The 13,350-nt window shown below is 39.3% G+C and overlaps 1 protein-coding gene across 4 annotated transcripts in view; it reads left to right on the forward strand.

The window, feature by feature from the left end:
* Positions 1–12,388, forward strand: part of TBC1D5 (TBC1 domain family member 5) — a 278,265-nt gene extending 265,877 nt beyond the window's left edge. For 2 of the 4 annotated variants that reach the window (XM_014937837.1, XM_014937839.1), the window contains 3 exons: positions 1,998–2,077; positions 2,810–2,986; positions 8,494–12,388. In XM_014937837.1, the coding sequence (XP_014793323.1) occupies positions 1,998–2,077; positions 2,810–2,986; positions 8,494–8,787 (551 nt within the window). In that variant the 3' untranslated portion in view covers positions 8,788–12,388. The remainder of the gene's footprint in view (positions 1–1,997; positions 2,078–2,809; positions 2,987–8,493) is intronic. The other 2 variants (XM_014937838.1, XM_014937840.1) reach the window with 1 other exon arrangement.
* The last annotated feature ends 962 nt before the right edge of the window (positions 12,389–13,350 follow it).

Genomic DNA, 13,350 nt, shown 5'->3' on the forward strand with positions numbered 1-13,350 from the left:
AAAAGGCATCCCTTAGGTTGTGAGTCCTCTTTGAGGGCAGCCATAATAGGGCTGACTTGTGAAGAGAACAACTGATTTTAGAGCTCCAGTATTTCTGAGACTTGGTCTAGCATACAGTTAGGGTATGACAATTCATTTTGTGAGACTTTGTGAGGTTTGTTTGTGCTATGTTGAAACAAATACAGAATCATGTAAAGTCTGGGATCTCCTGCATCTCACAGCACTGCTCTGACCATGAGGTGACAGGTTGCAAAATTCACCTTTTCTTTTCCTTTGGTAAGAACTTTACTGAAACAAATATTTTGTTTCTCTGCAGAAAGCATTTCACATCAGCTAAATGAAATCTTGCTGAAGGGAAAAAAAAAAAAAAGAAAGTAGCCAGAAATATTTGACCTTAGCATTAGTTTCCTAAGTACCATAGCATTTTGTTAACTTTTGAATGACAACAGCTATCCCAATAAGATAGATATTTATAGCATAGCCTCAAACTGGACTTGATTTTGAATAATGTAGAAATCACATAACCAATTTTTTTGATTCATTGTATCAGTTTGTTTTACAGGTTGGAGGGTGTTTTCAGTTCCAAATTGATATCTGCATTTCAGAAAGATATGTGTGTTATTTTATGAAATTATTAATTAAGCTGTCAGGTACTGATGTAGAGCATCAGATAAGGAAAAAAATCAATATATGGCCACTTCATTTATATACACAAAACATTCCTCTCAAAATATAGTAATATTTCCTATGAAGGAGCAACAATTAAATACTTAATGTAAAAGTCCTTCATTCTTTTGCTATTTATTCTGCAAACACAAAACTTACACCAAATTGCTCAATGCTTTTACTTGAAACTTCATGTTGTGTCAAAGTTGGCAGTGTCATTCATATTTGTCCTTGTCAGCATGATCTGTGTCCACAGTTTTGGCTTTTCACTGGTTTGGGCCCTGACCATGTAGGATGTTTTTAAAAACAAAGAAATGCAATGCAGGTGTGAATAAACAGGACAAAGCTCTAATTGGGAAACACCTGGGATACAGGTATTGATGAGCAGCAAAGCATTGTTCCAAAATAAGTGTCACTGAAGGATTCGGGCTCAGCTTTGTGTATGCAGCATGGGACTGCCACGAAAGAGTATCCTGTCATTTTCATTTGACAGATACAGTCTCATTCTGTAAATCTGTCACTAGGATTCATTGCCATTTTCTTAAAGAATTGAGGAGGAAGGGAGGAGCTAGAGGCTGGAGAGTAACCTGACGTACTCTGAAGAGTCTGCAGAGCTTTTGGAGTCTTGCCTGGGATTTCCCTGACACAGGGAGGACCACCACCAGCTCTGATGCAGTAGCCAGCCTCCAGCCCAGGCTTCTGCAAACACCATATATCAGAGTATTGAAATGCATCCTCGGAGGACAACACTCTAGGTACAGAAGGCAGGAGTCTTTGGCAGTGATGGAACTGCACTGCTCTTTCTGTCAAATAAGCTTTGCTCAGCCCTGCGTCTTTTACCTAAAATAAGGGATTGGAAAAGGAATGAAACTTCCAATATTTTTGTAAAAAGCATTCCATTATTTGCAGCGGCGACAGGATCAAGATGAAGATGGCTTCCCTCCTACCCTAACCCTTTCTGTGAGCTGCAGCAGATTCTTGTAAATGTTCATGGGTGCTTTCCAAAACATTTGCAGGTTCAAAGACGCATGCGACTCGGTCAGCCACAGAGGCCATTGTTTTCTTCTAGGGGCCAGTACTAGCCTGAGTCCATTGGTACGTTGGGGCAGCAGAAGGTCCTGGAGCAGCACAGCATTGCTGGAGGCCTCCTGGCAGCAATGCCAGGCTTGGGCTGGCTTCACCTCCACAGCTAATAAGGTTGTCAGCCTCTTGGTCTGTGTGCAAAATTGTGTTTACAGGTCACAGGATTTTGTTTTAAGAGCATGTCAGCAGCACATTAGAGATTATTTAGGGAATTTTTGCTCTTAACTTTTTTCCTTTTGATGTTGCAGGAAATATTCAGGAAGTCATATTACAAGAACACTTGGAAAAGGAAGATGAAATCCTGGTTTCCTTGGCTGGTTTGAAGCAGGTATAATTACAGCCAAACTTAACCTTCTTGTATCCTTCTGTGCTATTAATCCTTTCTTTTTGTATACTGCTGTGTTATCTTGTTCTAGCTATTTTACTAATACCAATGCATCAAGCATTGTGGCATATTTTTATTTGAAAAGGTAAAACTCGGCTATAAAGAGTTCAAATGACTTGCATGGTATTTGCTCCCTGAAAAGTTCTGGATGCCTGGAACCAGAACTGAGGCAGTGCAACACCAAGTTCTGGACTTAAGCCACACCATCATTTTTCTTAATGCAAAATGTACACGGTAGGCAATAATCATGCCTATGTCCCCATTATTTAAATGTAACGACACTTGAATGTCATTGAATTAAAAGAAAAAATACTACGTACATAAAATGAGAATGCTGCTGAGCATCTGTAACTCTGATTATACTGTCCTCTGCTCCCTCGTTTTTATGAGGAATGATGTGACATGTTAAACTTGTAACAAGGCAGGGAATAATCTTAACAGTTTCATTCTCTTTAGATTACTTCTATAATTGTTTTCCAGACTCTGATACAACCACATTTCACTGATATTTATGTCTTTAACCAATATAGGTCTGAATATTGACTTACTTCCTGTGTCTTCAAAGTAAATATTTTGGGGAAATGGTGTATGAAAGCATGCTTCACGAAGCTTTAGAATATTTAGAATTCCTCCAAATTTCTAACCTACGTTCTTTCCCCTCCCATTCAACAACAGATCAAAGATATCCTGAAAGGTTCTCTGCGTTTCAACCAGAGCCAGCTGGAAGCTGAAGAAAATGAGCAAATCACGATAGCCGATGATCATTACTGTTCCAACAGTCAGAACAAGGGGACTAGTGATGTCCTAAAGGGACCTGTTATGACAAAGCAGCAGTTCATCTCAGGACAACAGGTAAGATAGAAATGTCTCAAACAGGTCATTGATGGAATTAGCCTGATATTTTTTGGAGACTTCCTTTAGCATGTCCAGGCATCACATGGGAACAGCATTGCTGGTGCATATGGAAGCATGGTTAAAAGTGTCTCTCTAGCTACTGTCCTACTCCCATCAATTATTTTTACTATAGCCTTATGCTCCACACACAGATATTGAAGTCAAAGTGTTATGCGGTGTTTGGGGGAATTCGTCTTTCAGTTTGTTGAATCACCAAATCACAGATTCATTTCTTACAAAAAGATGTAAAAACTGGAGGTAAATGTTCCCATATCAAATGTTCCTATATTAATATTCTCATTGTCCTTGTCCTCTAGAATCCCATTATGTAAGAACTGATTATCTGCATTGCAGTGTATCCATGGCCAGTGCCAAAAAGGAAATAGTGAAGAGGTTGCTTTTACCTTCTACTCCATTGTATTGACTTTCTCCTTGAATCAGTAAACAGTATTTGTCTTTCATGTTAAAAGGTCCTTTTCTGTCTAAGACTCAGTGTGACTCAAATGTGATCTTAAAAACAATACTTCTGTATAGGCACATTTCTGTATCATTTTCAGTATTAGAGTTCTAAAGTTAAGTCTGCCATCCTGATACTGACACACTCGTATATCCAGTGGCAGCACTATCACCTCGGAGCCCGAGTCTGCAATCAGTTTACTCTTGACAAGTTTACTTAGCAACTAGAGAAAATATTTGTTCATTTTCAAATAATGACACCGGGTTGTTTCGATTTATTACAACAATCCCCTTGAGTCCGAACATTCCATGATAAAAATCATTTTAATAGTATTTCAGTATTAGGAGCAATACTGAGATTTTTTTATTTTCTTTTTTAGTAATGGCAGGTTCAAAGAGGAAAGCTTTGCTAGAAAGCTTTCATTCCTTGTTTAGCTGTTGTCATTGCAATCGCTACTTTCTGCCATAATAAAGCCATAGCTTAAACTGATGTTGGAGTGCGAGACCTATTTTTGCCCTTTGTCTCTTAGCATTTTCTACAAACTACCTTTTACTTTCCTGCCAAAATGGTAAATAGTTCTTTTTTTGGTGATTTTTACTTAGATTTATTATAGAAATATGTAAGATTATATATAAGATATATCTTATATATGCTCTAGTGGGAGGTGTCCCTGCCCATGGCGGGGGGGTTGGAACTCGATGATCTTTGAGGTCCCTTCCAACCCAAACCATTCTATGATTCTATGATTATAAAGTAACAGCGTGCTGTTTGAGTGTGTGCAGGCCCTGCTTGTGCTGGAGAAGCCCTTAAGCAGGTGCTGGTCAAACCCGTGTGTCACCAAGCCGAGGCCCTGGGGCCTCACACTTTCGCTACTGGGGGTGAGGCAGCTGGAGCTCACTCTGCACAGGTTTCTTTCCAGTGGAAATTTGCAGAATGATGTGTAATGAGGCCTCACCCCGGTCTGTGGCCAAAGCGTACGTCCAGCCCAGGAGCTGAGAGGTGTCCGTGGGTCCCACAGTTGCTGTGTGCTCCACGAGGCTGTTAGTAAGCCAGCTACGAGCAACGTGAGGCGAGGGTGTACGAGCTGAGGAGCTGCGTGGCGTTAATGAGGCTTGGGCACAGCATCCAAACGTGGACTGCATTTGGAGGTGCAGTAGGTTCATACGGATTAGCCTCCTCTCCTCTTATCTTCTGGAAGTTCCAATTATGCTAATGAGCAGCAGCCCTTGCAACAGAAAGATGAATAAAAGATTAGGGTTAGAAACGGCACTCCGGGAGGACTGGGGGCATCCTGATGGTCTGTGCTGTTTCCCAGCCCATCGTCTTTAACCACGGTGTCTAAAATCAAACAAAAAGAGGAAAAGCTTTGGGCCCCTTTTAATAAAACACAGGAAAATAAAACTGCTGAATGTAGTGGGCTGTGACATTCGACTGTTAATTGATGGGGTCAATTGTTGGCCCAAACTGGGCCACAGCCCAGGCTTTTAGCTCTGATGAAGAAAATGGGATGCACTGATGCCCTGGGTCAAGCTGGGAGTACTTAGAGCTGCAAGGGGATTAAAAATTCCCACCACTTCTAGACCATTTAATGCATTTCTTGCTAAGTAAATTGTACTGTATTTACATTTTCTGTGACTTTGGTAATGCATGTAATTCTGCTTGATGTGACTTATACTGTAGAGATGTTTCTCTGGTGGAATTACAGGGATATTTTCTAGGACAGCTGAAAAAGTTACAGGTGTAGCTATCATGTAATTGAGATTAAAATCTGGTCTTTTGTGCTTGGTTGTTATATAAGTATAAATTATTTATCATCTTTACTTTTTTTTTAAGGGGCTCTTCCTCTTTTTTTGCCTCAAAATCCCTTTCTGGAAAGTGAGGATAAGGATACAGCCCTTCTTTGGAAAGGAAAGCTGCAAAATTAAAAATGCAAAAAAATTAAGATAAAGGCTGAAAGAAGTAGAGCATTTTTTGGAATGTTTGGCTTTGGTAGCAGCATGCGGTTGACAAACAGAAGGCTTCTGTTGCTAAATAATGAATGATAATTAACACATTATCTTGCCTTTATGTCTGTTCAAAGAAGGAGGCAAAATGAGCTGCTGTTCTTCTAAGCTTTCTTGAATTGTATCCTTATAGTTAGTTTTAACTCATTCACAGTATGAAGGCAATTGAAATAAGCCTGGTCCTAGTAGCTGATATTCATCAGGAAAAAATGTTTGGAGAAGCCATATGGCAACGGGCGTAAGGTTGTTAACTTTCAAAGCTACTGGAAGTATAATTCTGTCATTTTTCATTTATTCAGTAGTGGCAGCAGATGGGAGAAAACATGGTTCACGTCAGCATGAGTTTCCTGAAACAGAAACAGGCAGAAGAAGAAGGGAGGAGGTATTTTACCTCTGGAAAGATCAGTACCAAAATACCAATGTATGCCAGGGATAGGCAAACATTTACAGGAGGCCCTTTTATAGCATTTTGGAGTCAATGTCTATGCTTTGCTGCTTCTCTGATATTTCAGTTAGCTGTAGGTCTCTAACTGAACCAGAAAGAGTGGGTAGAATAAAAAGTAGTGTGACAAAGCACAACACGTAACAACAAGAAACTGAGGTGTGTAGTTTCCTCTCCTTTCCCTTTATTAAAGGGCAGGATGCTTTTTTTAACTGTGCGAGAGCACATTTTTGGAAGCAGAATTTAGGAAATTGCAACACCAGCACAAAGTGTTTGTGATGGAGGGCCCTTGATGGAGCTCACTGCCAAAAGAAGACACCCCGTTAGCATCCTTGGGGGTCCCAGAGAGGGAAATGCCTGTCTTGCTGGGTAAGTGTGTCACTAGGTGACATCTGTGTCCCCCTACACAAGGTGGAACCATCTCGAGTGTGAGGGCTGCGAGGACTGGAATAGCGTGATCTTGATAGCTTGGAATAATAAAGTGTATAATTTTGCAAAATGAGACTGTTCCCTGAGAGCTTTCAAATAGAAAAGTGGAAAGAAGCCAGGTGAATTATGCAACAGTAGTTGTTTAAAGGAACATATATTTCTGCTGTCCAGGGCGGGGGAAAACAGTGCTGAAATTTTGAACCTGGCATTTAGAGCTCCCAGAAAAGCCTCACCTGGCCCTGCCTGGTGGCTGTGGGCACTGGGTGCCTACAAAATCAGGGGACCACTAACACACTGGTGGAGCAGAAGCACAGTTGTGCGCTGCTTGTGTCCTCAGCTCCCTGGAGATGGCAGCCGGTTGACTGACAGCTCATGGAGACAGCATTTCAAACAGAACAGATGAAAGCAAAAGGCTAATTAATAACAAATGGTGTCTCAGCTCAGAAGTGCTTAAATCGTGAAGTATCCCTCCTTGTAGGATAGATCTGTTTGTTTTTAACTTCATGGAAAGTGCTTGAAGCTGTTGACATTTGAACTACGCTGGTTCTGCACAGATCAGGAAGTTTGAGATCAGTTTTGATAGCACTCAGCACAGGATGGTTGTTGATATTTCTAAAAGCAATCTGCTTGTTTGGATATGAGTTTTATTAAGTCATCTGAGGAAAATGAATTAGTGTCAAAAAATAATAGATGTAAATTTCTGTCCATTTGACAGCTGTGTTACATTAGAACCTTTGAAATTGGGACCAACACTCTGGACTTAGGATATTTTCATTTGAATGAGATAGTATTAAAACGGATTAATTACAAAGCACAATAACACAAAAGATCATAAGTCATAAATAAGGATGTTTTAAAAATTTACTGTAAAAGCAGATATTTGAATCCTCATTCAGATACATTTTGGAAGGAAACAGGTCACAATTCTCTATTTTATTTGACCATATTTTCACATTCAGCTGATATTTATCTTGTTGTGACTTAACAATTTGGAACAGCTACTTAAATAATACCCAAAGACTTCCAGCTCCCTCATTTCACATTACATTCTTAATCACTGGTGGGTTTTGCTCCCCAGTAGAGTGCCGAGCTACTCTACAGTCCCTTTCAAGAGAGTTCTGCTCTGTGAGCAGTAATCAGAGCAACGGATAATTATTTTCAGCTGTAATAATAAATTCGGCAAAATAAGTTTTGCTGGAGACCATAGATATTGTAACTCCAAGTTGTGGCTTGCTGGTACTTGTGATGACCTCCATACTCCAATTTTAGATACTGTGCTGAGGGTCTAACTTTATCTCAGACAGTTTCTTCCTGTTCTTTTTTGTTACTGCTTTTTTTTATTCTCTCTTTTACCCCAAAGTGAATTTACATTTTTTTTGTATGGTGAAAGAGTCACAGCTGAAGGGCTTGTAGTTGACACACATGTCGACATACACATTTCCGCAGCTGCACCTCTACTTCTTCTTTTTCTCAGTCTCACATTAATGTAATCAAATATATTGGTTTCAATATCACACCACTTCAGGCTGCTTGTCCCCACAGGCTGCTTGGCAGGTTGCATTATTACCCTGAAAAAATTTGTGTGACAGCAACTAAGAAAGCAATCATATTCTTGTCAGCGGAACATAGCGCTAGATAGGAGTTTTGCAGAAGAAAACAAAGTGGTGTCCATTTGGGTTGCAACCAAGCTAATAGGCTGCCAGTTGTCAACAAGTGAGAAATCCCACTCTGTTGTATATTGCCTATGTGCATGTAGCTCTGACTGTTGAAAAGCTGGATTTCTCCTGGATATGGCTAGTTGGAATATGAGATTGCTGGTTCGTAGGGGAGTTTCCTGGTACACTTGGTCCGCTACCTGGATGCTCAGGGACACACATTTCCCAAGGTTAACTAGACAGAAGAGGGATTCCCAGACCTTCGTGTTGTGGTAGAGTTAGGAAATAGTTGACACTAAGCCTAGAAGCCCTGGGAAACCTGATCTGCCAAAGCTGAACATGTGCACACTAAACCAGGTCTATATTGGATAATGATTATTCCTTTATCCCATTCCCATATCACTGACTTGCATCGTGAACCTCGTTAAGTGGTAAAACTGGTACTAACTGTAAGTCCTTTCTGTGCCGTTGTCTCACAGGCTACAACTGATTCCAGCACTGGTGACAGCAAGAGTGCTGATGACTATATTATGGTTTCCAAAGAAGAGGAAGGAAGTAAAAGTGCTGTCCCGGAGCCTACGCAGTCCCCTCAGGTGCACAAGGAGGCAGCGGTGAAGCCAGAAGCTCCATCTCGTTCTTCTTTGATATTCTCTGACCCACTGATGGGCTCCATTTCAGCCTCCTCCAGCAACCTGAGCTCCAGCCCTGATGATGACAGTAGTAATAACAGCAAAGATTCTGACTTTGCTATTGTCAGCCCACTGGACATCTAAAGAAACAGGTTGGGAGAGTTTGGGAGGTCAGTGGTTACAACTCAGCTCAAATTCCTATGATTCCACAGGCTGGATAGTTCTTTGAATTAGGACAGAAAATAGATAAAGGTAACCCATTTCAGCTGCCAAAAGCCTAAATTAAAAATAATTTCAAAACAAAACAAGACCCACAAATGTGCAACTTTTCAAAAAGAATAGACATCTTTTAATAACTGCCTTAAATAAAAACCCAGTAAAAACCAGTTCTAATATACAGTTATTCTTAGTTATAGAGTTATCTTACTTAGGAGCTTTGTTACTATAGAACTGTTGCTTTCCCAAAATATAGAATAGTATGTGCTAGATACCATAATGAATTAGGAAATGTGTAGATACTTGGCATCAGACCTGAAACAGCAAAGACGAGCTAGATTTAGTATCATCCTTTTACAAAACATTCTCGACTGGGTTTTCTGAGTAGGAGAGGGTACTGTTTCTTCAGAGACTGTGATTAGCAAGGTAGGGAATGTATATCAGACAGACTAAAAGCATCATCCCGGGAGTAAGCTTGTTCTCAGTTGAGGAATCCTAGTTTCTTCATTTTCATCTGGCAGTAGCCTGAGGTGTGTTGAGGGCAGAAGTTTGTGTAGTTGTTCCTCAGCGCTGTCTTAACAGGAGAATGTGTGACAAATTCCTTGAGAACGGGGACCTATACAACACAGCCTTATTTCCTTTTGCCTACTTTTTTTCCCCTTGAGAGTTCCCAGTTCACCTCTTTCCCTCTTTATATCTGTCTACTTTTACTGCCCCTGGCATGAATTATTTTTTGTTTTACTGAGACTACCACAGTTAAAACAGTGGGTGTAGTAAACTAAAACATAGTGTAGACCTGAGCCAGTTGAACTAAAACTAGCTTGAGTATAACTTACCAGGGAAGGGTGCAAAGTGAAATGATATGTTCATAATTAAAAGCACTTTATGTCTCATTACTATTCTCTTCTATAGACTCTGTTTACATATATTCCTATACTATTTCCATATTTCTAGTCAAGAAAAACATAATGGTGCAGCAGCGTTAACCAACAGAAAGTTTCTAATTAACTCTAGAACTTGCTCTTCTATGGAAAAGTGTATTTCTTTCCCATCAAGTACATAGTACCTCTAATAACAGTCTTTTCAAGTAGATAAGGGGGGATTTTTTTGTCCTCTCAGATCCCTTTACACTCTGCTGGAATTCACAAAAAGGAACGGGTGGTGAGTGGATGCCTGCTCTTGCAGGACCTACATAGAGTGAGCTTGAGGAAGGAATGCTAGAAAGTTATTCTGTAACAGCAGCAAAAAAAAAAAAAAATTGCATTATTTACTTTTAAGATACATATACATTATCCCATGCAACAACTTCATAATTGCATGGCAAAGCTTGTGTTTGTGTGGAGTTAAGAAATGGTAGTTATTTGCTGCTTAGTCTGTAATTGTAAATGGAGTTAAGTACCGTATTCCAAAGATGAGGTGCCATGTAGTTTGCTGGTCTTAGATTTTACAAGGTCTGTGTCAGTGACTGAATTGAAGAGATAATTGTCATGTAATTACATGGTAGCTGCCATATCGTCACATGTTCAAAAGCCACTGTGTAGTTCTTCTGAGATTATTTGTGCCTTGTAAAATGATGGAATACTAGAATGTTATGAGCAGGCGTAGCATCATACCTCTCTGCAACAGGCTGACACCAACAGTCAGATGGCTGTTCAGATGAAAGATCTTAAACGCATAACATTTGGGAGAGGTGTTTATTTTGGTTTAATTTTAAGCTTCATAGAAAATCACTTTAGAATTCAGCATGCATGCCTGTGTTCAGGTTTATTTTATTTCCCTGAGTTTGCATGAATGCCAGGGGATTAGGTGGCTGTTGATTTATTTAGGTCTTTCAAGCTTTTCTAGCCTTAACCCATTCAGCAAGGCTTGTGCCACACCACCAACAAAGGGGAATCTGTTCAAGAAGTACCTATGGAAAGAGGAAAGAAATATTCTGGGGACAAAGAGAAAAGTTTTATATCCTGTGATACCTAAGCCTCCAAAGACTCCAGTACTTTGGCAGGGGAAAATGTTTTTACTTCTTTTTTTTATGTTTTTTTAAGCATCAGTCTTTTGATTTCTGTTCCGATTGGTTGTTTCAGGGATCACATTGCTATTTTCTTGAACAGTCTCATTGCCAATGGAAGAGTGTGATTTGTACAGTTCTTTTATTTTTGTAAGTTAGTTGTATCTTTAATGTTGCATATTTTAAAACAGCGCTGAAAGTATATAAAAATTTTGGGAATTTCTAACAAGTTTTTACTAGTCAATGAATACCGATGAGCTGAATGCCTCTTGTGCCGTGAGATATAATAAAAATCTTCAGCAGAGAGATGATTGTACAAATAAGATCAGAGGAAATTCCAGTAAATGAATCTGCTTTGGTTATACCGTGTCCTTCTACATCTCAAATATGTTGTCTCTGATACTTGATTGTAGTGCAGAGATAGTGCAAATTTTGTGTACTTATTAAGTCAGAAACTTGTAAGTTAAACAAAATGTCGAGTCATCACCCTGTCTTGCCTTATGTTAAGAATATACGAAGAAAGAAATTGTCATTTATAATGCAAGATTATTCTTTTTCCCCAAAGACGACCTGCTTGTAATATTCATGGATGACAATAATCAGATAAAAATAGTATATGCATTGCAAATTACTGATGAAAACTAATATGGGATTAAGATATGTATCTGAGACTGTTGTAGTCTATCTCACATCTGTAATTGATGACTGTTTAAAGTCTCTTGCATGTCATGTCAGTTGTATGTACTGCAGAAAGGCAGTATCATATTTTGACTGGGTATTCATTTAGTCGTGGAACTTTGTATCTTTACTCTGGAAGAACTTCTAGCCCGCTTTATTAAAGAAAGAGTTAACAAATTTTCTGGGCTGTGCTTGTGCTGTTTTCTCAAAAAGAAGGTAAAGCTTTTTGACTAGAATACTGGAAGTATGATTTCTGAGAACAAGGGTGAGTAAAAACTTTATCCCATTATCTATGTAAGCACAAAGATTATTAATATTTAAACCAAATTTCATACTTATATATTACAGGGAATAAAACTACTTGTCATTTATCTCACCTAAACAACAGAGACCATTTCCTATTTTACCCTATTTATTGTATCTGAAAATAACAAACCGGAATTTAATGTGGTATAACTTTTCTGCAATTTCATGAAACTTGATATAGTGTCACTGTGTCTCAGTCATGGTCCCAGTATCGGTACAGTACTTTTCTGAATCTCAATTTCGCATTTTTAAATGTTTTCTGTGATTCTCCGGTATGTTCTCCTCATTAGATGGCACTGAGGCAGCTATTTAAAAGATTAAATTTCAGGTGTAGGGTGTACTTGTGCCTCGCAGTTACAATGTCATCTGTTCAAATACGGACACAGCAATCCTAATGTGAACAGATTTCCGAGTTCTGGGTGTCAGCCCTTAAATAATAATTTTGATATTGTGCTGCATGTGTTGGTCTTGAGTGAATGTCTGTAATGGTTTATTAGACTTGAAAAGGTGCAATTTCATAAAATAAACTTCATTTGGCTACGGAGTAGTAATTATACTGTCTCATAATCTGTGGTGTTCTTTTAAGGGTGATGATGTACAGTCTCTGCATTACTGTTTCCTGTGCCACCCAATCTGCCAGACTCCCACTTCAGTAGCTAGCTAAATTTAGAGATGAAAGAGCATGAAAGAAGGTCATCGGAGAAACAGCAACTTGAAATGTGCACTTAGGCAACCTGTTTGCCTGCTGCTCACAAAGTATTTAACCGCTGAGATGGTGAGGGAGGTTTTAGGTACGTGGGAGGATCCTGCAAGAGGCAAAGTGCATAACCCTAGAAGCAGATGATGAGCCAGAAGGGATGCAGCATGAGACTGGCTTAACCCACAGATTCTTTAGGGCAGGAACCATCTCTTTCTCTGAGTTTGTACAGAGCTTCTAGCATAGTTAAGAACTATGCTAGAAGTTTAACTTAACTAAGTTCATAACTTCTTGCCATGATTGCAGATGCTGTCAAAATTGGGATGATAATGATAATTATATACTCATTATTTCACCAGCTTTTGCTTTTTCAAACAGTGAGCTAGGTGTAATCCAATAATAATAACTCTGCTGATAGCAGTAGCATTGCCTCAGAGGGATTCGGTCCCACACTGCTGAAATAAGTGCAATTGAAGAGCAGGAGCTTAAATCAATAAATTAAAATTTAAAAAAACACAACAAACCACTAAAGAAGTAGGACAACAGTGTCGCCAAGTGCAAAAAGCTGTATTTCTCGCCAGGTATATGAGAAGTATAACAAGTATTTTCCAAAAGGTGCTTCAGGTAGGACTTTTGTACCTTTGTTTAACTGCACCAGGTAAGTTTGTGCTAACCTGTATTTGTTTTAACTTGCAACGACCCAGCTGATGATGAGGTGCACAAAGCATTAAAATACATCAGCTGGAGAGGGAAGACACAGCAGTTGCACTTTCTATGAATGGTCAGAATTTGATCCTTCCTATCC

The sequence above is a fragment of the Calidris pugnax genome, unplaced genomic scaffold (assembly GCF_001431845.1).
Source record: "Calidris pugnax isolate Ruff unplaced genomic scaffold, ASM143184v1 scaffold11, whole genome shotgun sequence".
NCBI classification, from domain to species: Eukaryota; Metazoa; Chordata; class Aves; order Charadriiformes; family Scolopacidae; genus Calidris; species Calidris pugnax.